The 25,621-nt window shown below is 42.1% G+C and overlaps 1 protein-coding gene across 5 annotated transcripts in view; it reads left to right on the top strand.

Annotated features, from left to right (window-relative positions):
- LOC136840977 (uncharacterized) overlaps nt 1-25,621 on the top strand; it is a 263,752-nt gene that overhangs the window by 17,525 nt on the left and 220,606 nt on the right. For all 5 annotated transcript variants that reach the window (XM_067107982.1, XM_067107981.1, XM_067107980.1 and 2 more), the window contains exon 2: nt 7,725-7,802. In XM_067107982.1, the coding sequence (XP_066964083.1) occupies nt 7,725-7,802 (78 nt within the window). The remainder of the gene's footprint in view (nt 1-7,724; nt 7,803-25,621) is intronic.

The raw sequence follows: 25,621 nt of genomic DNA, 5'->3' as shown, positions 1-25,621 counted from the left end.
GCCCAACTGTGTAGGTAGAATCGCTCTTGGAAGGGCAATCCTGTTCGCCAGGGGACTCTCCTTGAAAGGTAGAGCTGAGAAGCTGCCTCACATTGCATGGAGATGTTGATGATCTTGATCACAACCTCGTGAACATTGTGGTGGGGGAAGGGGCCCTGTTACAGACGTCCCATGAACATCAGCCAGTCCACACAGTCGTTTTGGAGGGAAATGTTCTAGCTTATGTTCACAAGTTAAATCTTATGTAAAGAACTGCAGATTTGTGTGTTAGGAAAAATACAATTGTTCTGACACGATATGCAAAACGTCGGTCCTTTACATTAGGAATTACTTTCAGCGTAGGTTGGAAACAGCCGTTAAACTCTTGAGCAAGGTGGTTAGGCAGCAACTACCGCAAGGTAGGCGCGAATACCCGCCTGCCCGGATGTAAACATTCCAGTTTGCTGTCGGCCGTCGTGCGTTGCAGACGTGGTTTCGGATCTCTCTGCCTGACTGTCGTTAAGCTGTTGTTATCCCGGTGGGATCTTAATGTATTTTGTGTGTGTATTACGTGTGTTTGATATTTATTAATACAGACCTACGATATGTGATAACCTTGCATAGCTGTCGTTCCCCTGCACTGTGTCTTGGGTTTGACAGCCAAGGTCATATTTAAGGAGCATAACCAAGTGGTAATGCTTCTCTTCCAGTAGCCCTTTATTTAGATGCTGAAGGTGTTCCACTGTACAATCAGGAATATTAAATTGGGACGTAATGTCTTCGTTCCCCTACACTGATCGGGACTTAAGAGTTCGCTTGCCTTCTTGGGCTCCCGCCCTCTGTGTACAAGGGCATACTACTTCCTTCCTACTTGTGCTGAGTTTTGTTTTTGCTGCCTGCGCTTGAGAGTTGCAGGGCGGGTGGGAGGTTGCGGGTGTCGTCTGTAAGTTACGCTTCCACTTCGCCCTTGGTGGCCTCCCCTCCATCCTTTTCTCTTCCTGTAGGTTCTTCCTTATCTCTCCTTCAGTAGAGATCTCTCTCCTTTGCCCTCTTCACTCGCTCGTCGGTTGAAGGCCGTGAGGGTGGGGTCGGGCGACCTCTTCTTGGGTACCTCCTCTTGCTGCGTAGGGCAGTTCCCCTCTTAATGAGAGGAGTTTCCCTCTCTAATCATCTTTGCCTTTTTCTTTCAGGTTGACAGTGAGCATTGCAGACACAGTAGTAGTTGGCTGGATATCTGAGGGGATATTTCGCATGAAGGAGTCCCAACGTTCATTTAGTGTTGCTTTGGGATTGACCACAATTCCTGGCTGGATGACATAGTTCCACATCGGGATCATTCCGACTCTATTCCCGCCGATGTGGATCGATCGCTGTCATTGCTGGCCTTCGTGTCTGCTGTGGCAATGCCTCTGGTATATCTGTGGTCCATCTGCTCCTTTTTTTCCCTGTGTTATGCTCCTGTTAACTGGACGACAGTCTCTGGGTGGCTCCTCCTGGTCTCCTGCCGCAGCCGTCCTGATCGTTCCTGTCGCTGCTAGTGACTTTCATGTGACGTTCCTGGCCATTGCAGTAGCTCCTGCCTTCCGAACCGCTGCCATAGCTCCTGCATTGGCCGTCCTGATCATGCCTGCCACTTCTCCTGGCGGTCGTGCCCAGGGCTGCTTCCGTTGTGTTCCTGCCAGCTGCCCCGGAGGTTACGATGTCCACCATCCTGTATAAGATGTCGGCGTGAAAGTGAAGGAAGTCACCCCATGGAAAGTGACATTCCTGGCCGTTGCAGTAGCTCCTGCCTTCTGAACTGCTGCCATAGCTCCTGCATCAGCTGTCCTGATCATGCCTGATGCTTCTCCTGGTGGTCATGTCCTGGGCCGCTTCCGTTGTGTTCCTGCCCGACTGCCCTGGAGGTTACCATGTTTCGTGTCCACCATCCTGTAGAAGAAGTCGGAGTGGAGGTGAAGGAAGTTGCCCTGTGGAAGTAGCCGCCGTCGTCTTCATCTTATCTTCGATTTCGTCTTCTGCTGCCTCCCTACCCCTCCCGAGGTCTAAGGGCGTCCCAGGAATCGAACAGACCTCTGTCAGCCGAAGGAGAGGAAGGCTGCTTCTTCCCCTTGATGCCCTTGGACGTCTAGGGACTGTCTCCTTTTGAGGAGGCAGTGCGTCTCTTGTTGGCTCTTCCCGACCTTCGGGTTAGAAAACCGATTCACATAGCCCTGGGTTTTGTGTTTTGGGAGCCGCGGGTGCGCAGACCTCAGTGTGTGATCCCGCTTCGAGTCCTAGAGGTTCTGCCTCTAAGGCGTGGGCTGCTTTGGGTGCTCGTTTGCGAGCCGCTCTGAGTGCTCAAGATTCTATGGAATATCGAGTATCCCGATCTGGCCTAGAGAGTATTTCCTCGGTCCAGTTCAGGAGCAGTGCAAGAGAAAGGGCCGAGGCACCCAGGTGTCTCAGCTCTTCCTGCCAGCACCACGAGAGAGAGGGCCGAGGCACCCAGGTGTCTCAGCTCTTCCTGCCAGCAGCACGAGAGAGAGGGCCGAGGCACCCAGGTGTCTCAGCTCTTCCTGCCAGCAGCACGAGAGAGAGGGCCAAGGCAACGATACAACATAAAAAGAGGATACTTTACCACATATCACATGATTTCTGTTTTATCTAAACCTAAATGGGAGCCCCTTGATCCTGTGTTATATGGTTATAAAGTAGCTGATAATCTTTTGGTGCCAACTGATGGAAAGAACCCAGTACCTGAGGAATTCACTGTGATGTGCAGTTGTACAAAATGTGGAACATGTCACTGTCCCTGTCGCAGCAATCATGTTCCTTGCTGCAGCTTTTGTAAATGTCAAAGTGCCTTAGTTGTAAGTGATGCAACATGTAGCAATCCTTTAGGTTACAGTATGGAATGAGGAATGTTATTAAAAGCACAATCATGAGAAGCAAATACTGTCATTCATCCATAAGAACTTGTGTAAATTTGACTCCTTTACGAATGTAAGTTAAAGCTTAGAATATTTAACCATGAAAATAAACTACAGACATTTCAATTATAAATTCAATACATGTATTTACATTATTAAATATATACTGCCTTTGAATATATCTTTTGATATTAAAACTATTGTTATGGATGTTTGAATTAGTTTAATTCAACCAATACAACTTCTTCATTTGCAATGTCATAGTACCCTTTTAATACTAAAGCACGTCATAGGTTAATAAAATTTTCATGCTATATCCAGAATTTATAAAGTCAATAATTATTTAAGGAAATTGTGCAAGCTATATATTTTTATAATTTTATTCACTTGAGAAGTTTTTTCAAAGTACTTTATCATCAAATATTAATCCCTATACCATGATAAAAGTGCCACCTAGATAGCAATGACCATAAATTGGCATTTTTAAAATAAAGTTTTTATGAAAAGTTACTGTATGCTTCTGTGTGTTTAGAAAGTAATAAAGTGGTTATTATTTGAATAATATAAGTGTAGCTGTGTTGATTATTGTTAATATATGCCATTCATTCTTTAATATTATTTGATTTTACCATTTTTCCTTCATGAGGTAAATCATCAGCTTTTCGATTTCTGGTGACATTTTGGGTATTTATGACCTAATATAGCCCTAAAAGTTAAATATTTATATATCATTTATCATTGGAAAGAGCTCATTAAAAGGAACATTTTGAGTGGTAAATGAGCCCTCTACGTTAATTTTCAAGATAGATATGGGTATTTTAAGGTCAGGTACCCAGAGTTTACGGGTCAAAATTATCACCCTATATAGTGAAATTAAGCCTAAATTTCTCACTTGCTGCCAGGTTTCAGAAAGTCCACCCTGATTTTTCAGATAATTTAAGGTGTCTACTGTAAAAGGCAAGTGGGTGAATTAGGGTACATCTCATGCACACGGGAACCCCCCCAGGCCATGTATTATCTTCTCTGCCGAGGGTTGATTCTTTCCCTTTCATTTGTGAAGAATGTAGGCCCTTGCGACCTGGTCTTCTATCTGAAGTAGCTCTCTTCTCCTCAGTCAAGATTTAGCTACGGATGAGAAGCTTCTTCAGTCTTGCTGTCCCAGGGAACTGTTCCCTGGGTGGCATGTGACTCTCGTTTAGAGTTCTGTCTCATGCTGCACGTGCCCTTACAAGAGTCATCAGATAGAGATGTGCCCTCATAGGACCATCTCTCATCTTGCTCCGGTCCTTGCGTAGAAGATGGAAGAACAGGTGAAGGGAATAAATACCTCATCTCCTTCTTGGATGTCGTACGTGGACTCCAAATCCATTGGCATCTACTGTCAGGTTCGAGTCCTTCAGGTTCCCCTCTTCCTTGGACTTTGTGTCGATGATCCAGATCATTTGTTACTTTGTCCTTTAGGTAGCTGTGGTACTTTCCGAAAAGATTCGACACTCCTAACCTGGATGTTGTCAACATTTTCGCTAGTACTCTCTCTCCCGAGGAAGAAGTGTCTAAAGACACATCTTCCTCCTGGCTTCGTGAAGCGATCGAAGGAGGTACTCGGCAGCTGACGACGACAATATCAGTACCTTCCACTAGAGAGCCCACGAAGCCGATGGCTTGGTCCATCCCTCGCATTCTGGAAGTTTCTGTCTGGCTGGAAGCAAGACGTGGTCTCATAGACCACACTCTTGTCTTCCTATGGTCTAGCCCACAGGCCCTTGGAACCTTTTTTCCTTGGACCTGTGGTGGCTGCTCAACAAGTTGTGTTTTCTTACCTGGCTCCTTCTAGAGGACGAGTAGCATCTCACCTAAGGTGTTGGTTCTGGAAGTGAGAAGGATACCGAGAGTGACTGGCCTCTCTTCCTCCTCCTTCCCTGTCCTTCTACTTCTCCTCCTTCGGGATGAGAATAGGACTCGAACCAACACGTGCTGGACCTGGCGCTGATGCGGTAAGACTACACATCGAGCACCCATTCTATTTTTCTCCTAGAATCATAGAAGCAACTCCGCTCCTTCCTCTAGCAAGGGGAGGAAGGAGAGTCTGGCAATTAGGGAAACCATATCTCAGCTTTTCCTTACTGCCTTCGACTCTTAAGAGTCTTCCAGCCTTTTCTCATTATTAGTCACGTTTCCTCACTCATGCGAAAAGGTCCAGTATCTGACATTTGATCTTGCAGTTCCTACACTCTGATCAATATGTCAGAGGCTCGGGTACTCCTCCTCACTCTTTCGACCAGGAGGAATAGCCCAGGTGTGCAGAACTTCAGTCAGTTCAGGAGACTCACTCAGATTCCTCCCTCCAACCAGTGAGGCTTCCTAATGTAAAGGACCGACGGTTTGTATATCGTGTTGGAACAAATCACAATTTTTGAAAGACTTTACAAACCTGAGGTCCTTTACATTATATATGCCCACCTGATGCTACCCCTCAGTCTGAACCTGGACTGAAAGGCAAACTGGAATGCTTACATCCGGACAGGCGGGTAGTCCCGCCTACCTGGTGGTAGTTACTGCCTAACCACCTTGCTCAAGAGTTTAACTGCCATTTCCAGCCTACACTAAAAGTAATTCCTAAAGTAAAGGACTTCAGGTTTGTATAGTTAGGAAAAATACAATTTACTTTTAAAAATTGTGATGTTACTTTAAAAGCTTGCTATTTTTCATATCTAGGAAAAATACAAATGATGTATTTTTAATTTTCCACCCCTTAATTATGGATGGACCTCAGTTGAAAACTGCACTTTAGAAAGGCGATTGCCAAAATCAGTAGGATTTTGCCAGTGGAATGGTAAAAAATGTGTAAATTACAAGTAAAGCAGTCAAAAACATTGGTGTGAGTGGTTCATGTGTGGAATCGGGAAATAAGCAGTCAGAAACATTGGTCTGCATGATTCATGTGTGGAATCAGAAAATAAGCAGTCAGAAACATTGGTCTGCATAATTCATGTGTGGAATCAGTAACTAAGCAGTCAAAGACATTGGTCTACTTGGTTCATGTATGGAACCAGTACAGTAACTAAGGAGTCAGAAACATTGGTCTGCATGATTCATGTGTGGAATCAGTAACTAAGCAGTCAAAAAGATTGGTCTGCATGGTTCATATGTGGAATCAGTAACTAAGCAGTCAGAGACATTGGTCTGCATGGTTCATGTGTGGAACCAGTAACTAAGCAGTCAGCAACATTGATCTGCATGGTTCATGTGTGGAATTAGTAACTAAGCGGGCAGAAACATTGGTCTGTGTGGTTTATGTGTGGAATCAGTAACTAAGCAGTCAGAACCATTGGTCTGCATGATTCATGTGTGGAATCAGTAGCTAAGCAGTCAGAACCATTGGTCTGCATGGTTCATGTGTGGAACCAGTAACAATTACAAAACAAATTACTGTATAAAGCATGAATGTATGCAAAGGGCAATTATAGTAGTAAAACCTTATGTAGGTACCAGGTCTTACCTGAATGGTGGATGCTTTGGCCCCCCACGGAGATTACCTATGGGGGTTTAGTGCCATCACTGCACCTCTCATGGTGTACTGTAGGCATTACTCAAGGTTATTTGCATCGTCCCATCGGCCCCTAGCCACAATCCCTTTCATTCCTTTAACTGTATCTCCACTCATATTCTCTTCCATCTTACTTTCCACCCTCTCCTAGCAATTGTTTTATAGTGCAACTGCATGGATTTCCTCCTGTTCCACCTTTAAAACCTTTTTACTTTCAATTTCCCTTTCAGCGCTGAATGACGTCATGGGTCCTAGGGCTTGACCTTTAACCTAAATTTCATATTCCATTTTATTCCATCCCCATGGAGCTTCAAGGAAATTAGAAGGGTGACATATATAAAAAAATGTGGCTCACAAAATATATATACTGTATACCTCAAATAGATAGTTCTCCATTTGGACATAAAATGACTCAGTCATATTTTTTTCAAGGAAAAAGAAAAGGGGATGGTTATCCCCTTTCCTAGACAACAATAAGAAATATGCAAACATAAGAAGTGGTAAGAATTATTAGTTATTTTTATTCCAGATAGCTAGAAGCTAGATTGTTTTAAGCTTTCTGAATAATGGGAGCACCTGTGTAACCAATCAACGTATTTTAGAAAGTAAGTGCCCCGGAGTGTGCTCACTTTGATGAGTTATCAGTTGAACATTCTTTGTTGGAGTGTCCAAAGTGAAGAGTGGTTAATGATGCAGACATTACTGCACTCGTTAGGTTTTTTTTTATCTGTTTTGGTTTTTAGAAAGATTGTTTTTTTTTACTTATTTTCTTGCCTTATTTATTTCCATAATCATAGACAGTAGTGTATGAATGATGTGAAATTCATTTGAATGATTATTGAAAGCTGTGAGTGAAATGAAGAATGTCTTAAAAATATTTATCTTTATATAATGTCATTATCTTGCCATTTTATCACTTCACGCTGACTGACCTGAAAGGTCCTAGCACGTGGGCTTTGTCCATAAATTTCTTGTAGTTCCATTGGTCTATCTATATTTCATAAACTATTGCAAATAGTATACCATGGTAATGAAATGAAAAAGACATAACTTATGCATTTATTTTTTATGACCATATTATTGTTAGTGATATAACTTGCATCATTGTATACTGTATAGGCTTATGATATATTGTAGAGAACCTTGAGCAATACATGGTCACTTAAAGTTTGGAAGCTGCCCCAGAGTTAGTTTGTTAGTTCAAGATATTCTAGATTGAGATGTTATATTGTAAACCGTTGTAAGCAAGTTCCTTTAATTTAAGTCACGCTTTTCAATTTACTTTTCAGGCAACCGTCAGATGGAGCAGTTCCCCTAATAAAAGAATTGCGTGAGGATGTGCTCAGGATAAAACAAAAACGTGATGTGTAAGTAATACAAAGTTATATAGTTTTAAGTATGTAACTTACCCAGTAGTTACATTGCTATTGTTTCAAAACCGAACGTCAGCTAGAATTCAAAATTTGCGCCAGCAAAAACAAAAAACAATATGGCGGCTAGGAGATACCCCTGTACCCACCGGTGGAGGAGTGAGGAACTACCTTAACACGAAACTTCAGTCGTTTCTGCCGGCTTGTGCTGTACACACCTGTTTGCAGTAGCTGCTAGAATTCAGGAATGAATATTCTGTTATTGGAATTTGGTGATGTACTTAGTGTTTTCTCTTCAGAATTTAGGTAGGACAAGCAGTTACATCATTTCCAGTTATTTTAGCCACCCTCTTTTCTTTGCAGTGTCAAACTCGAGCTCAGGTAAGATCAGGACAATTAGAGTTTGCAGCAAAGGGTGCAAAAGTAGGTTAGCTAAAGAGATTCATGATGCACATTCTGTTTGCGCAGCTTGTAAAGGTCAGGACTGTAACCCGGATTTGACATGTGATGAATGTAGAGATTGGGATAAAGGGAAGTGGAAGATTTATTCAAGTAGGATGAAAAAGTTAGATTCTGATAGGAAGCGGAAAGCTGTAGTTAGAGCTTCCTCTAAGGAAGTAGATAATCAGGATCATGAACTTTCCATTTCTCCCATTAACACCCCTCCTGTTAATCAACCTGTTCCTTCACCTGGTTTCCGTTCACCTGAACCCGATTCCGTGACCAGCCTCGAAGCCTCTATGAACGTGAAATTTTCGTTAATGCTTCGAGCTGTTGAGAAGTTGGGATCCTCTGTAAAATCCTTGGAGGATAAAGTGACGACTGTTAGTGTTTGTGAAGTGGAGGAGGTGGCTACTCAGCCCGCTAGTGCTCCTAGGCAAAGGTCCCTGCTAGACTCTCCATCCCTTGGGAGGAAGCATGCAGTACTGGAGGCCCTAGGGAGGCGAGTGGGGTCTGCTCCCGAGTAGTCGCCCCCTCAGGTGGATCTGATGTCGACTCCCATACTGCTTAGGAGTGCCATTGGAAAGGCGTCTCCAGAGAGGAGTTTGCGAACCTATCGAATTCGGGAGAGTCTTCGCCCAGGCACCAATGGTCTTCTTCAGGCAAGTTTCACCCTCTTAAAAGCGAATGGTTATTCATGCTTCTCCTTCCCCTGGTTGTAGTTGGTGGGAGGCTCCGGAGGTTTTTTTCGCCTTCCCGAGATGGTGAGGGAGCACCAGAGTTGGCTCCAAGGTGCCGATTAACTTCTGCTAAGAAGAGTAAGAGGATTTCACTTGATGTGGAGGCACAAAAGTAGTCGTTTCGACTGGATGATGAAGAGGAGGTAGCGCATGAGCGCGAGTATCAGGAGAAGCCCATTCTTGCTCCTGGAGCTTTGACTCGTTCGTTGGTGCCAACTCGCTTCTCGTCTGCCATACACTTGGGTTCTCCAACACGTATTTCCGAGCAGGAAATTCAGGACCTTTCGATGATTTCCATTCAAGCGAAGTTGGATAAGATTTTGGGTTTTGTGCATCCCACTCAGAACAAGACTCATTCTCTGGTAGTTGTTTCCCCTACACATTCGGACGAGGAAGCAGATGAAGAGGTTGATGAGGAAATAGAATAGGAGAGTAACAATTCCACCGCTTACAAGATCCTTTTGAAATTCTTTGTTGAGAGTTTTCTGGATTCGTTCTCTCATGTAGCGCCTTCCTCTCTGGACTCTTCTCTCTGGAGGGATTGGAGGAAGAGTGCTTCACAAATTAAGAAGATCGTTTTGTCTTTTCCGGCATTGAAAGCACTAAAATGGATAGATGCTTGGCTCCTTAAGAAGAGGGAGCAGGGGAAGACTATCTTCTGTTTTCCTCCTTCCAGACTGACGTCTCGGAGACAACTCTGCTACGAGACCGGGGAAGCCTTCTCTTTGGGAGTTTCTGTCCCCTCCCAGGGAGACTTTTCGGGGCTTATCGATGCTTCGAGACATTTAGCTTTTAATTCGTCAAAGGTTATGTTTTCTACACTCGAACTGGATCACCTGTTGAAGCACATCTTTTGTATTTTTGAGGTGGTCAGTTTTTTGGACTGGTACATTGGAGCATTTGGCTGCAAGATTTTTGCATGTTCTTCTTTGGATGAGGAGACGTTGACGTATGTATCGGAAGTCCTTAACGTTTTAGATCAAGGAGTTATCGATGCTGCTTCGGGACTGACTGCTATGTTTTCTTTAGGTGTCCTTAAGAAGAGAGAATTATGGTGTTCTTTCCTTACGAAGGGAGTGTCAAGAATTCAGAGGTCGGCATTGTTATTTGCACCTCTTAGTAAGAAGACCCTGTATTGCAATACACTCCTGAACACCTGAATTAGCCCTGGTTACCTACCAGCCCGAACTATATCCCATAACTCTTTACCCACTAAGTGGGTAATTAACTGTCAGCATTACCAACGCTTACAGGAAAATCTTGTCAAATGAGTTACCTAGCAGTACCATTGGCAACGCTGCTGCAAGTCCCGGCTGAGTATGGCCGAGAACCCCAATTGCTTTTTGTTTGCCGTGCTGCTTGGACTGTGTCCTACATCAGGCAAATTTTGGTTATTAGCCCGACTCCCTTTATTTTATTTTTGGATTGGATAACGACTGGGACTGGTTTTGATTGCCCTTCTCTTCTGGATTGTTCTTTCTCCTGGTTTTGACTCTGGCTTAAACTTTGGCTTGGAATTTGAAATGGATAAAATGGATAAGACACCACCCTTGGACAAGTCCGGCTTCCACTTCTGCTTCTGCCGTGATGACGGAGATCGCTACCGCTGGAGACACCGCAGCCCATCGATCAAATGCACAGCCTGCAAGAAAAGGATGAGTACCCTTAAAAAAACGACAGACATTCTTGTGCATAAATTGCAGGAAGGTTCAATGTAATGTCACTTAAAGATGTGACGAGTGTAGGTCATGGTCGACAAGCACAGATGGAGGATTATCTCAAGCATAGGAAATCATTAGCTTTTAAGAGTAAACATAAGGAATTCAGCGGTAGAAACTCAGGGTTTTGACAAAAGAGGCTTTAGAGTCAGAATTATTTAGAAAATTAGAAGACAAATTGTCAGCTAGCATGTCTAGTTTGTTTTCAAGTTTCATGTCAAAATTAACTGAGATAAAGGATCAGGAATAGTTAATAGGGACACAGAACCTAATCATTCTTTTCAGCTCCCCTGCCTGTTCCAGAACCAGCCCTAATGGGTGCCGGGGTCATGGAGAACCCAAACCTCAAAGGTAGGATCTGCCAGCCCCCGGCATGGAGCAGGCAGTGTCAGCAACAGATTTCCCCTTTCCCCTAAAACGTAAGTCCTAAGGTAAAATTTAATTTAGGCATTGACTCAGACAGTTAGAGATAGGACGGTAGTAAAGAATCAGGAAGAAGTTGAAGGTGCAGTCGGAGTCAGGTGTCATTAAGGTTGCGGCTCCATTGTTGATCCACAGCGGTTCTTTTTCCCGCAGTAGGCTCTCTGCAGCAAAAGGTTGCGATCCGTAGAGGATGATTCAATTTTGGTTCCTAGTTTTCTAGTGTGGATAGGTTGGAAAATACCCTTTCTCTTCTTCCAAGTTTCTTCTTCCCTTCAAGGGACAAACCTTCGTCCTTTCAGAGTCCAATTCAATTGATCATTTGCTGAACATTGCAGAATATAATGCTGATCTGTTGGGACTCTCTAAAGGTTACAGATCTTTGGTTAGAAATTGTTTTAATATTGGGTTTTCTAACATTTTTGATCTGTCTTGAAAATCTACCTGAATTTACAAAATGATGCTTTACAGGATTATCCCAGAATCGGTCTGTTTTTCTTTCCTTAAAATTATGGATTTTCTGTATTCCCTCCTATGGTTTCAAAATCTTCTTCTTTGCTCTTTCTCAACCTTCTTTTTGGGTCATTCTTGGGAGACATTTCGGGTTCTTTGGTCGCTCATCCGAGTTCTTCTACCTTAACGGACTTGTCTTGGGACAATCTTCCACAAATCATATGTTTCTCAGCCTTCCGGAGCCTGTTACTGAGACATCTGGTAGTGCGCCTGTTCCAGCGTTCAATGTTTCGCCCTGGTAGTTTCAACAATCACTCCGTTAGCTAGGATGGCGGGTAACCTGTCATCCTCAATCGCCTCGGTTCGCACTCGCAGTTTCCTTTGAAACTCCTTTGAGTTCCGGTCCGTCTGGTGCGTTCTCCACCTGTCCAGTGACGTCATCGGCAGGGTCTCCGTGGTTTACCCGAGTGTGGCTTCTTCTTCTCTCTTCCTCCTACTGTACCTTCCTTTCTCTACTTTTCCAACAGGTTTCTCTGTTCCTCCGGTTAGGACGGTTTTTGTAGGGTTCGGTTGATGGTGGGTCATGAGTTTTTCCCACCTTGTTCTTCTTCCGCAAATAGCGGATCTGTCTGCGCGGCGATTCCTCATCAGCATGTTTCTGTTATTCATCTAGTTTTCGTGGTTCAGAGTATTGCGGCTTCTCCGCTTTCTGAGGGGGCGTGGTCCGCCCAGGTGTGTCTGGCTCAGCGTAGCGCCATCGTTTGGAGGGTGCGGGGTTTGTGCAACCTTCTCGGCTGCCCGCAACATTGCGGTTGATTCCCCAGGTGTCGTCTTGCGCACTCAGGTATTTCGTGTTCTGGGTTAACTGATCCAGCGTTTTGCTAGGGTCAGCCTGTCTCTGTTCCTGTCTCGACTCGGTCGGATCTTTCTGATAAGGATTTCTCTTGTGAAGAAGAGGATCCCATCGAAGCCGAGGTTCTCCTTCAGCCAGTGAGACTGAATACAAGCGGATGGTGGACTTCATTCATGCTCTTTACCCCAGTCCAAGGCTCCGGAAGAACCTTTTCAACCTAATCAGGCAATGTTTGAGTCACTGTTCGCGACAAAACCAGTGGTGGCTCAGTCACCAAAGAATCTAGTTTGGTTTGGCCGTGTCGAGCAGGCATTGAGGAGGCGGACGGTAGGTTAGTGGCTTTGATTGGGTCGGGTAGGCAGGATTCCTCCTTACTTCCTTCTCGGAAGGGTTTTTACTAAGGTTGCGGGTAACCCTTCTGCGGGTGTTAGGGTTCCTCTTAATGAATCAGTGGAAGCTCTTCTATCTAGGGTCCCTTCTTCGAATCGTTTTGGTTTCCGCCACTGCTAGAGAAGCGGTATTTTGGAAGACACTTTTCAGCTCAGTCGGAGGCTCTATCCCATTCTGATGTGGATGTTATCTGGTTTAATGGGGTTCCTTTAAACAGGATGGTTATTCTCCTCGGACATGATTTTGTTCGATAACCTCATCACTTCAGTGTCAATGGGACTGGCTTATCAGGCAAATATATCGGCCGGTTGTACGACCTTCTTTGGGAAGAAAAGGAGGGATTTCTTTCTGAACCATCTACCCCCGCATTATCCAGATATTCACAAAGGGCTCTGTTGAGAGCACCTTTGGCGCTCAGCAACAGTCTTTTCAGGGAGGAAGATGTTTCTGCGATGGTAAATTTCGTTTTCTTCCTCAGCTGTCGAAGTCACAGCAAGCCATGATTCGGCAGTGGCAGCACAGTCCTCTAGATCTCCGAGAGGTTCCAGGATGACATCTCCAGCCAAGCGGACCCGTTCCAAGTCACCAACCAGGTCCCCTAAGAAAGTCCGTTTTCATCCAAGACTTCAGCTTCTGCTTCAGATCCAAACCTTCTGTCACAAGAAGGGTTTTCGGAAGTAGGAGACACTTCCTCGCCTGCACCGGTAGGAGGTTGCCTAGCTCCATTCTGGGAATCCTGGAAGGAGTATGGCGCGGAGAGTTGGGTAGTGGAGGTGTTAAGGAAGGGGTACAGAGTCCCTTTTCTCCTCCTGCCTCCTCTATCCAGCTCACCGGTTCATCTTCCCAGTTATTCCCCTTCCTCCATCAGGGAATAGCTTTAGCAGCAGAAGTCCGAGCCCTCTGGGAAAAGGGGCATTAGAACCCGCTCCTTCCTCCCCAGGGTTTTACAGTCGGATTTTTGTGGCTCCAAAAGCGGGAGGATCTTGGAGACCCATCATAGATCTCTGGTCTCAACCGGTTCATCATCTCCCCCGAAGTTTCATATGGAAACTTCTCAGTCGGTGCTGCGGTCAGTCCGGAGAGACGATTGGATGATTTCAGTGGACCTCAAGGACGCTTTATCTCCAGGTTCCGGTCCATCCGGAATCTCGGAAGTTCCTTCGATTCTCGGGTCCAACTGGAACATTTCAGTTCAGAGTCCTCTGCTTTGGTCTGACCACAGCACCTCAAGTATTCACGAGGGTGATGTCTCCTATTTCAGAGATAATGCATCGTCGGGGTTTCAGGATGAGGCGATATCTGACGATTGGTTGGTTCAGGCTTCGTCAGTAGAGGAAGTTTTGCAGGCGAGGGATTTCTTACTGAATTTGTGTCAAAAGTTGGGAATACGGATCAACTTAGAAAAGAGCTCTTTGATTCCAGCTCAGACAAAAACGTACTTAGGGATAACGATTCAGACGCGTCTTTTGAGGGCTTTCCGACGGAGGAACGAGTTTTGGCAATGCTAAGCCAACTAGAAACATTCAGATCGAACAGAGCTCAACCTGTGAGCCTATGGAAGAGCTTGCTGGGCAGGATGGCCTCCCTCTCTCCTAATTCCAGGGTCTCGTCTCCGGATCGTTCTCTTCAGGCATGTCTCAGGAATCGCTGGGACTTTCGGGAAGAGAACGCTGTTCATAGTCTGGGACGATTCTTGCCTGAAGGATCTTGGTGGTGGTCAGAAGAATATCATCTGACCATCGGCGTAAGATTGACTCCCCATTCCAGATTTCATCTGTACACAGATGCCTCGGATCAGGTTGGGGAGCAACCCTGGAGGAATGTCAGGCCAGAGGCCTTTGGAGGAATCTGGATCGGAGGGAGTCCATCAACCACAGAGAACTACGAGCAGTAGAAGAGGCTCTAAGTTGCTTCTCAGATCAGTTAAGCAACAGGACAGTAGCGCTGTTTTGCGACAACGTAACTGGCTGTGTCATATCTCAAGAAGGAGGTGGGGGACAAAATCACAAACTTTGAATCAAGTAGCCCAGAGAATTCTCCGTTGGTGCGAGTGCCACAGGAGTTCTCTCATTCCTCAATTCATGTCGGGAAACTCAACGTTTTGGCGGATGCTCTAAGCCGATCGCAAGAGGTTCTAGGGGGAATGGACGTTAGTGCAGGAGGAGGTTCAACTTCTATTGAAGAAATGGCCAGCAACCATAGACCTGTTCGCCACCAGACTAAACTTTCGCCTCCCAGTATACTTCTCCCCAGTAGAAGATCCCATGTCGCTCAGGACGGACGCATGTTGCATTCTTGGAACGACATGCAAACGTATGCATTCCCTCCGTTCGAATGATTCAACAAGTGTTGATGAAACTCAGAATCTCCAACAACACCAGATGACGTTGATTTGCCCTTTTTGGCCTCAAAGACCTTGGTTCCCGGACCTTCTGGATTTACTAATAGATGTTCCGATTTTCCTTCCAGAGAGGAAAGATCTTCTCAGACAGCCGCACTTCCATCACTTCCACCGAACCTCCGCGTGCTGAAGCTAGCTGCGTGGAGACTATCCAGCGAGCAGCACGTCATGCCGGACTCTCTAAGGCAGTGGCTCGACAACTGTCTTTCTGTCTGAGAAGATCATCCAGAAAACTATATCAGGCCAAGTGGGCAGTTTATCGCAGTTGGTGCCGGAAACAAGGTCATCGTATTTCTCTACCAACGGTAGTGAAAATAGCAGACTTTCTTCTTTTCTGAGGAAAGAAAAGAAATTTTCGTATTCTCGATTGTGGTTACAGATCAATGCTTAGTAGTACGTTCCATTTCCATCTCCGAATTGGCGACCAGTAGAATACTTTACGATCTCTTAAGGTCTTTAAGATAGAACGCCCAGTTCTTCTTCGGCACCATCGTGGGATTTAGCGGCTGTTTTGACTCTCCTTAGGTCGTCAGAATACAAAGCCATTAGAAACACTGTCATTAAGACAGTTAACGAAGAAGGTATTATTTCTAGTTGCTCTGGCCACAGCTAGAAAGAGTAGGAGAGATTCGAGCTGTCTCAAGAACTGTATCTTTCTCAGGGAAAGATATTTTTCTGTCATATTTTGCCGGAATTCGTAGCTAAATCGGAATCGAATCGAATCCTTTACCCAGAGCGTTTAGAGTAACGTCCTTTAGAAGATTTCGTGGGAGGTGACGCTTCAGAAATGCTATTATGTCGGTCAGGGCGCTGAAGGCTTATTTATCACGCACAGAAAAGATGTTGCCTCACCCGAGAACATTATTCGTTTCTCCCAGACGTCCTTCACACTCGATCTCGTAAGAATGCTATTAGTTTTTTCCTAAGAGAGGTAATACAACAAGCCGGGTTAATGTCTTCATCTTTCGAACCAGGAACTCCTCTGAACGCCCAAGAGCTCATAGTATTAGAGGGGTAGCGACATCGTCGGCATTTCTCAAGAATTTCTCGGTGTCGGCAATCTTAGAAGCAGCTACTTGGAAATCAGTATCAGTTTTCACTTCCTTCTACCTTAAGGATATTCAATTTTCGGATAAGGGTTGCCTGGGTCCACGCTAATTTGTTTAGTAAAGGGTAGATGAAAGGTGGGGGGGGGAGAGTAGGGGCAAGGTTAGACAGCATAAGATAGGGGAAGAATTTTTACTAAACAAAGTTTTCGGAATTCTTTTACGAAACTGAGGATAGGTATATCCAGGTGGTTTTCAGCTAGATTTATTCAACCTCTCGGCACAGCATCGACAGCAACGGTTGCAATGATTCTGAAGCTCCGACTGCACATTCAACTTATCCTCCGTAGACATGAGAGGCTACATTTAGCCACATGGAGAGTTTTCGCTCCCTCCATACATGAGAGGCTACCAATAGCCACATGGGAGGTTCGCCAGGCTCCGCTACATGCGAGGCTTTGATTAGCCACATGGGAGTTAGTTCCTCCCTCTTCTGTTGGAGGTTTTCCTTGAATACCACATGGGAAGTAGCTCGACCCAGACAGTACCATGACTCCGAGACTGACGTTATGGGTACTCTCTCCTTTCAGGCATCCCCACCTGTTGAGTAGACTACCAGGTGAGGTTTGTTGTGTTTTTATGCAGAATAGACGATAATGAGTTACCTGACTTTACTTGTTGGTAGGTCGGTCTGACTTAATTGAACCCACCTCCACTAAATTTTGTTAATCAATTCAGGTGTTCAGGAGTGTATTGCAATATGAAGTTTTCATAATAAAACTAATATTGTAATATTTTTACCTGAACACCTGAATGATTCCCACCCTCCTCCCCACTTCAATCTGATTAATGAATAACGCATTTGGGGTTCTCGGCCATCACAGCCGGGACTTGCAGCAGCGTTCAACGGTACGCTAGGTAACTCATTTGTTAGATTTTCCTGTAAGCGTTGGTAACGCTGACAGTTAATTACCCACTTAGTGGGTAAATGAGTTGGGGATATAGTTCGGGCTGGTAGGTAACCAGGGCTAATTCAGGTGTTCAGGTAAGTATTACAATATTAGTTTTATTATGAAAACTTCATTTGTGAATCTTCCATCAGGAGCTGTTAGTGGCAGTTCTTTTATTTATATTGGTCCAATCATTAACTTTTTTTCTTTCATACAGGAAATCTACAAAGATTTGCTCAACAATTTCAACTAAAAGACCAAGTATTTTGAGAGTTCTGTTGCTGCACGCCAGTTGATTTAGTTCTGCATTCTTCTGGTTTTCGAGACTTTCCTGTTTTAGAGTACATCATTCTTTGAGGTAGAGGAGTTGTTTTGTTAAAGAACAGAAGGGTCCCTCTTTGTCATCTTTGAATATAAATGTATTCTCTTATTTTAGTTTTCTACCATTCAAGAAGTGATGAAAAAAATTTGCAATTTTCTTTGAGCAAGTATCCTTTGTTTTGGAGGTTTTGGAGAGAGATTTAACATTTTGGTTATTTAGACTGAGTAAGGGGCTCCTCAAACTGCATATTTATCTTACAATCAGTACTGGCCTGAGGGTAACTGAAAGCATTCCTGTTTAGTTAGGTGATTCAAAGAAATCCATGGCGTCCTGTTTTCTTGAAGAGGTGTCAGCCATCTTAGATGAGCCTGCTTTTCAGAAACAGTGAAGATCAGCGCTGGTGCCATTTATTCCAAGACTTATTCTACATTTTAGTTTTTGATTTTTTTTTTTTTTTTTTTCCAGGAGTGTTCGTTTTGGATGTAACTTTGCTTTTAAACAAGTTTGTTAATAGGACAAAATTCTGCATGAGACCAACAACACATTTCCATCATCCATCAGACAGGGAGATTGGATGGTAGTGTGGATATGCAGGATTATAGGGTCATGTACAAACATCAAGATGTCTCAGAAGTATGATCATACAAGGTTTTGGTTGAGACCAAGTTTTAGGGCCAAAAGGTGCTCCTGTTTGATTAGGACAGCACCTCAAGTTTATACCAGGATTCAAAATGATACCCCTTTAGGAAGTGGCTCCATGGTTGGATCATTGATATTACTTTATCTTGGTTGGCTTCTTTCAGTGAAAAGGCTAGTGACAGAGGATCTTAAAACCTTTAAAAGTAGCAGAGCCCAGTTGGGTCTTCTAATTCCAACCATCAAGTTGTCTGATATTTTCTCAGAACAAAAGTTTATTTGGGAATTTAGATAAATGCAGTGAATTCCTGGATATTTCTCCGTGAAGCTCATGAAGAGTCAATTCTTGCCTTCAAAAACTTTTGAAGTTTCTAACTCTTCAGAAACTTTTTCTGCAGGAATTAGTTATGTTTTCAGCTTTCTGGGGACATTGTTGTCCCTAGTTTGTTTTGGATCTTGGGCGCCTCCACATGAGGCCATTACAAGAACATTTATCTGGCGGAAAATTTGAGGAAGGAATTTGATTCCTAGTCATTATACAAGATTTCAAGGAAATCAAGACTTTTCTGTTTTACATAAATGGAAGAAAGATTGTGCAGGAAGAGAGTCTCTATAAAGCGTTGAAAACAATCTAACAAAATTCTTTTTAGACGATCAGACTAGGCATGGACTGTAAGTGTTTTAGGGGACAGATTTACACCAGTTTGGAGCAAAGCCAGACAGAAGATGGCATATCAACATGAAAGAATTGGTTACTGTTCATCTAGGGTTGACAGAATTTGCAGAACAGATTTCACCCTCTCCATATGAAGTTTAGTCCATTGGACAATGTAACAGCACTGTTTATGCTGTATTCAGAAACAAGGAGGCATTCACTCGTTCTTTCTTTGCAAGACAACATCAAATTTTGTTATTGTATGGCTTTGAAGGAAAATCAGATTTTTCATTGGTATGTCTCAAATATGGAAGTCTTGGGGACTCCAATTTGCCACAGCCAAGAACAACAGCCTTTCAATTTATTGTTCTCCAATTCCGGACCATCAGGCTTGGGCTACAGATGCCATGGTTCAGAATTGGGAGAATCTGGAGCCTTCCGCCATTCAAGATAGTCAGGAAGTGTTGAACAAACTCAGGACATACAAGAATGTCAGAATGACTCTCCATCCCATTTTGGCCATCTGCTGGAATTTTGACAGATTATCCAAGACTTCTACCTCAAAGGAAGGATCTGTCAGGCAGCCTTATTAAGAAAGTTCCACGAGGGTCTGTCAGGTCTAGCTAACAGCAATTCAGACTATCAGCCGCCTCCTCAGAGATGAAGGATTTTCTCAAAATCCTTCAGTTTGCTAGATTTGAGAAGGACCCTTGCTTATTGGAATGTTTTTAGAGACTGGTGCTTTTTGGAGAATTAGGAGTCTCATTTTCTTCTAAGACATCTTTAGCGACAAGAGGCGATTTTTTCTTTTACAGTACTTGAAGAAGACAAAGCTGTTTATGTACCTCTGACCATTAAGGGTACAGGGCTATGAACGCTGTTTTTGATTCAGTGCTCTAGATTTGTCTGGTGACAAGATTTGTCAGATTTAATTAAGTCCTTTGAGCGGATTTTCGACGGAAGGAATGGATTAATAGGCTGGAACTTGGATTCTGGTTCATCAGTTCCTTATCATGTGATGCTTATTATGAACCTCTCAGTACAGCGTGTTTGAGGGACATTGTACAGAAAAGGTTATTTGTATCAGCCTTAGCTACAGCTCAAGAGGTCTGAAGTGCATGCCTCTAAATAAAAAAAGTCAGGTTTTGCAAATGGAAAAGCATATCTGTTCCTTAAATATGGGTTTTTATGGCCAAGAATGACAAACCCCATCCAGGCCTCAACCATGGACATTTGAGATTTGTAATCTGTGAGATCTGTTGACAGAGGAATGAGAGACTCTTATGACCTTAGAGCTCTCAAGTTCTATATTCAGCGAACCATGTCACTTAGAGGAAACTTCGGACCATCTTTTGCTCTGTTTTTCAAATCCTTCTTAACCCCTCTCTCAAAAAATTTTTCAGGAAAACGTTCTTTCTTACGGATTTTAAGGTTGGAGGCTCATGACAATTTGGATGATGCAGAGTGCAAGTGTTTTCCAATTAAAACACATGAAATAAAGTTCCAAACTCTCTGCCTTCAGATGCAATTTGTCTCTTTCTTCTATTGTACAGGCGACCTTTTGAAGTTCAGTAGGTCAGTTTGCTGGCACTATCTACAGAGATATGGACTGACAACATATGATAATTGCAGTACCCTAGGTCCTTTCCAGTGGCTGGCACAAAAATTAAGTGACAGATTGTTCATCCATCCTTAGTGTCCCCCCTTCCTTGACAACAGGTTTTGAGTTTGCATGGGAGTCTGGGATACATTGTGCTGTGCATGTAGAATTGTCTTGAATAGGTTTCTCAGTCATTAGTTTTTATCGGGCTTTGAATTTGGTGGCTCTTTAGTGGTTTACCCATCGATTGGTTTATGTTTTGTGGTTGGTAAAAGCACCCTCAAGCACAGGGGGTTTGTTTGGTCATCCGTTTTGTCTTATGAACCCTTGCCACGTCTAGCAGTTAAGAAGAGCTCCATATTTGGCATTTACAGTTTAATCGCTCACCTAGCCCTTAAACGCAACGACTGGACATAATAAAGAGATCTTTTCACCTCTGACTTTTCTGTCAGCCTGACGATTTGGAGTCAATGAGGTCCGACCAATACAAAAATTTCAAGCTTCGGTCAACCTTGACTCAACGAAATGGTCGAAAAACGCAATTGTAAGCTAAAACTACAGCTTACAGTCTAGTAATATTCAATCATTTACCTTTATTTTGCAACAAATTGGAAGTCTCAACAATATTTCCGATTTATGGTGAATTTTTGAAAAAATTTTCACCTTACGTGGAGCTTTGTGGCCACTTTAAAATCTCAGAAATTCTTTCGTGGTTTTTGTTGTAATTTTTGCACCATTTTATATTAGCCCGTTACATAAAGTTTTATATATGAAAATGTTGCAATTTCTTGGTAAAGGTACAAAAAAACAACCCATGGTTGTGGCTTTTATCAGTTTGGAAATATTTTCATATAAATCACAATAATTGCCAAAATTTTAAAAGATCATGACTTTGAGCTTTTCAAAGCCAGAAATGGTGAAAAACACACAATCTGTAAGCTAAAACTCTTACATTCTAGTAATATTCAATAATTTACCTTCATTTTGCAATAAATTGGAAGTCTCTAGCACAATATTTCGATTTATGGTGAATTTTTTTAAAAACTTTTCCTTACGTCCAATGTTTCCGACCATAACTCTCCGGAACATCTCGAAATTCTTTTTCACTTTGTCTGATTCTAATGTTTGCTCCGTTTATATTGTCGTTACATAAAGTTTTATATAAATTTCAACTCTTCAGGTCAACTTATTGACTCTACCAAAATGGTCTAAAAAGCAATTGAAAAGCTAAAACTTTTCATTCTAGTAATATTCAATCATTTACCTTCATTTGCAACAAATTGGAAGTCTCAGCACAATATTTCGATGTATGGTGAATTTTGAAAAAAAAAAACTTTTTCTTACAAGTCCTCGAATCGACGTAGCCACTTGATCATCTCAGAAATTCTTTTGTCACTTTGAAGTAATGTTTGCACCGTTTATATTAAGTTACATAAAGTTTTATATATGAAAATGTGGCAATTTCATGTAGAATACAACAAAAAATAACTTTGATTGTAGCTTTTGTCAGTTTGGAAATATTTTCATATAAATCACCCACAAGTGCCAAAATTTCAACCTTCTCACAATCAACATAACTCTGACAGAAATGGTCTAATAACGCAATTGTAAGCTAAAACTCTTACATTCTAGTAATATTCAATCATTTACCTTCATTTTGCAACAAATTGGAAGTCTCTAGCACAATATTTCGATTTATGGTGAATTTTTTGTAAAAAACTTTTTCCCTTACAGGGGTAGGTAACATCGAACATCTCAGAAATTCTTTCATCACTTTTGTGCAAGTTAATGTTTACCATCTTATATTAGTCGTTACATAAAATATTTTATATATGAAAATGGAACCAATTTCATCTAGAATACAATAAAAAATAACTCATGGTTGTAGGTTTTATCAATTTTTGAAATATTTTTTATCAGGAACTTGATAAATAGAAAAATTCCATGGGTCAACTTTAACTCCAGTGTACAATACAGCCCAAAAAAATAACTCATTATCTTTAACGTTTTGCTCTGCACAGCATGATTTGTATCACAATTATTGTGCATGAAATTTTTTTGGTAAGTTGGCTGTCATTATTTCAATATTTATGGATGATAATGATATTTTTTCATTTCTGATGGTTGCATACTAAGAGATATTCCAGGCAATGACAAAAAAATGAGCAAAAATGAACTTTAAACTTGAAAACTAGGAGTGCTGTGATTTTTGAAAAAAAAATTTTATGGTTCTAACTTGTGTTAACTCCCAAACGCAGGCTCTATTAGGTAGGACACTTTTGTAAACACCAGAGGCTTCTGTAACAGTTTATGGGGTTTAAATGAACTTACAACTTTTCTTTTACCCAATAAAGTGGTTAACATAAACTGCATTTAGTTCTGTTTATTTTCATCCCACCTCCTTTAGCCCAGAATCAGCAATGTAACTGTTTTAAGTTACTTAAAAATAAAGTTTTAAGTGCCCAGTAGTTACATGATAAAAGCCCTCCTCTCTACCCTCTCATGAATGTAAGCACCAAAAGAAGGAAAACCAAAGCAGTGTTAAGGTGGTTCTCACTCCTCCAAGTGGGTAGAGGGTTATCTCTCAGCCGCCATAGTATTGTTTTTGTTTTTGCTGGGGCAAAATATTGAAAATTCTAGCTCCGTTCGGTTTTGAAACAATAACAATGTAACTGGGTAAAAGTATACTAAAAAGCTTTATTTTATTATGAAAATGTCATTTTAGTGATGATTTAGCAGTCCATGATTGAAGGTTCTTAGTCATTCTCCTTTCAGAATAAAGAGATCCATAAAAATGCATAAACAAATTAAGGAAAATGCTCTTGCAGCTGATGTTTCACCTTTAGTTTTTTAAGACATCTTCTGGAGGATTGATACATAATGATAGAACTTTACAATACTGTTTATATGATAAGGTTATGGTACAGACAAACATACATATTCTTCAACCAAAAATGATCATAAATACTTCCATCCCCTTACCTTTTAACTGTACACCTACTTTTAACTAATAAATAATTTCCTCACTATATTCTCGTTCCTGTGTATGTTTGTTCATACACTGTACTGTACTGTATTATTTGCAATGAATCTTACCAGCTAACAAGATAGCTGCTAGAATTTGCGCCTATACGTCTAGCAAACATCAGAAAATAAAGAGGATATTTGGGTGAGATCCCATGAGACAGTTGCTGTCTAGTTTTATCTGTCCCCCTACAGGTGAGACTGGAATGTTTACCTTATACAGTATTCAGAAAAACTTTTGCTGCCATTGTGAATGCAAGCATGGTATTTTAGAAGTTGGTTTTTCTGGCTGTTTTCATAGTGCAGTAAAGTGGTTGCATTTCTTTTGGTTTTCCATTCACATAAACAGATAGAGTCCACCAGCAGTATCCAGAATAGGTTTTAAAAGGTTTTGTAGTATCTGAAAATTGTTTAAATAGGATTTATTCATAAGGTCATTATAGACATAAGTTTTGTATGGAATGCTAGGGAATGACTTGCGGTGTAAAAGATAGGTGTAATAAATGCATATCTTGGACAAAAGAGGAAATGTATACTTATGTTAAGTATTGCAAATGGAAGGAGCCAGATAGATTGCATACCCAACTTGTTAGATCAGGTTTTAAAAGTACTGATATTCAAATTCCTTTGACTCCCTTCCACTCATCTAAGTTACTTCCTCCACCTCTTCCACCTAAATTTTTTTGCATTTGTCACTTCTACTGCTCATCTTCTGTTGCTCCCCATCTTCTGTTGCTCCCCAGTTGGCTCAAGATCTGTGAGTAGATGGCTTATTGCAGGATATAGGTTTAGTTTTTGCCTCATTCCACAAATTTTCACAGTTTATTAAAGATCTTTCGTAATGATACAAATATTTCATTTTTATATATGTAACTCACCAAATAATTACATAGCTATTAGTTTCTACTTTACGCAGCAGCTCAAAATTAAAAATTTGCAGTAGCGCTCTTTTGTTTGGGTGGAAAGTTATACTGTCTTGGGCTTTGAGGAAGGATAGGTACAACACAGCTGAGATCTCAATCATTTCTGCCAGTCAATGACTGAACACTTGGGATTGTGCAGCCTGAATTTTTGTTTTTCAGGATTGTTACTGTTGTTCTTCATTTTGAAGTACTTTTGTTCTTTTTAAAACTGATCTCATTAATTAGGTTAGCTAATTCAGGACTCCTCTTTTGTGATTTCCCAATTTTCAACTATTCAATTGGACTAATCATGTCGGATTCTAGTCTTTCTAGCGTCAGGTACTGTAGTAAAGGGTGTAAGAATAGGTTGACTTCAGCCTCCTGTTTCAATCACACTGTTTGTAGTTCATGCAGGGACCAAGTTTGCTCTTCTGAAGAATGCTTGTAAAGACTGGACTTTGAAATGGGAAATGTTTGGCAGACTGAAGGCATATTTATAAAAGTTACAGCATGAGACTCAAAAAGCTATTTTGGGCTGAAACAAAGGCTTCCACTAGGTAGGTTTTGTCTCCAGCAGTTGAAGGCTGATTTACCTGTTCCAGCAAACCTGTGAAGATGGTTAGGTTATCCTTTTCCAAAGTCCTCCAACTTTCCCTGTTACTTGAACCTGGCTCTCATTCCTTTGAAAAAAAAATGCCATTTATGCACCATTAAAACCTAAAAGCTGGTGTTGATAAGAAATTTGATTTGTTCCGACACAATACAAAACCAGAAGTCTGTTACATTAGGATTGTTCCGACACAATATATACAAACCGTCGGTCCTTTACATTAGGAATTACTTTCAGGCGTAGGCTGGAAATGGCGGCGTTAAACTCTTGAACAAGGTGGTTAGGCAGTAACTACCTCCAGGTAGGCGGAATACCCGCCTGCCTGGATGTAAACATTCCAGTTTGCTTTCGGCCTGTCATGCGTTGCAGACGTGGTTTTGGATCTCTTTGCCTGACTGTCATTAAGCTCTTATTATCCCAGTGGGATTAATGTATTTTTCTGTATATATTACGTGTGTTTGATATTTATTAATACAAACCCACGATTTGTGATAACCTTGCATAAGCTGTCGTTCCCCTGCACTGTGTCTTGGGTTTGACGGCCAAGGGCGTATTTAGAGGGGCGTAACCGAGTGGTAATGCTTCTCTTCCAGTAGCCCTTTATTTAGATACTGAAGGCGTTCCCCTGTACATTCAGAGATATTAGATTGGGACG

The sequence above is a fragment of the Macrobrachium rosenbergii genome, chromosome 8, assembly GCF_040412425.1.
Source record: "Macrobrachium rosenbergii isolate ZJJX-2024 chromosome 8, ASM4041242v1, whole genome shotgun sequence".
Lineage (NCBI taxonomy): Eukaryota > Metazoa > Arthropoda > Malacostraca > Decapoda > Palaemonidae > Macrobrachium > Macrobrachium rosenbergii.
Note: the sequence above shows the minus strand (reverse complement) of the source record. Positions and strands in the feature narration are given on the sequence as shown.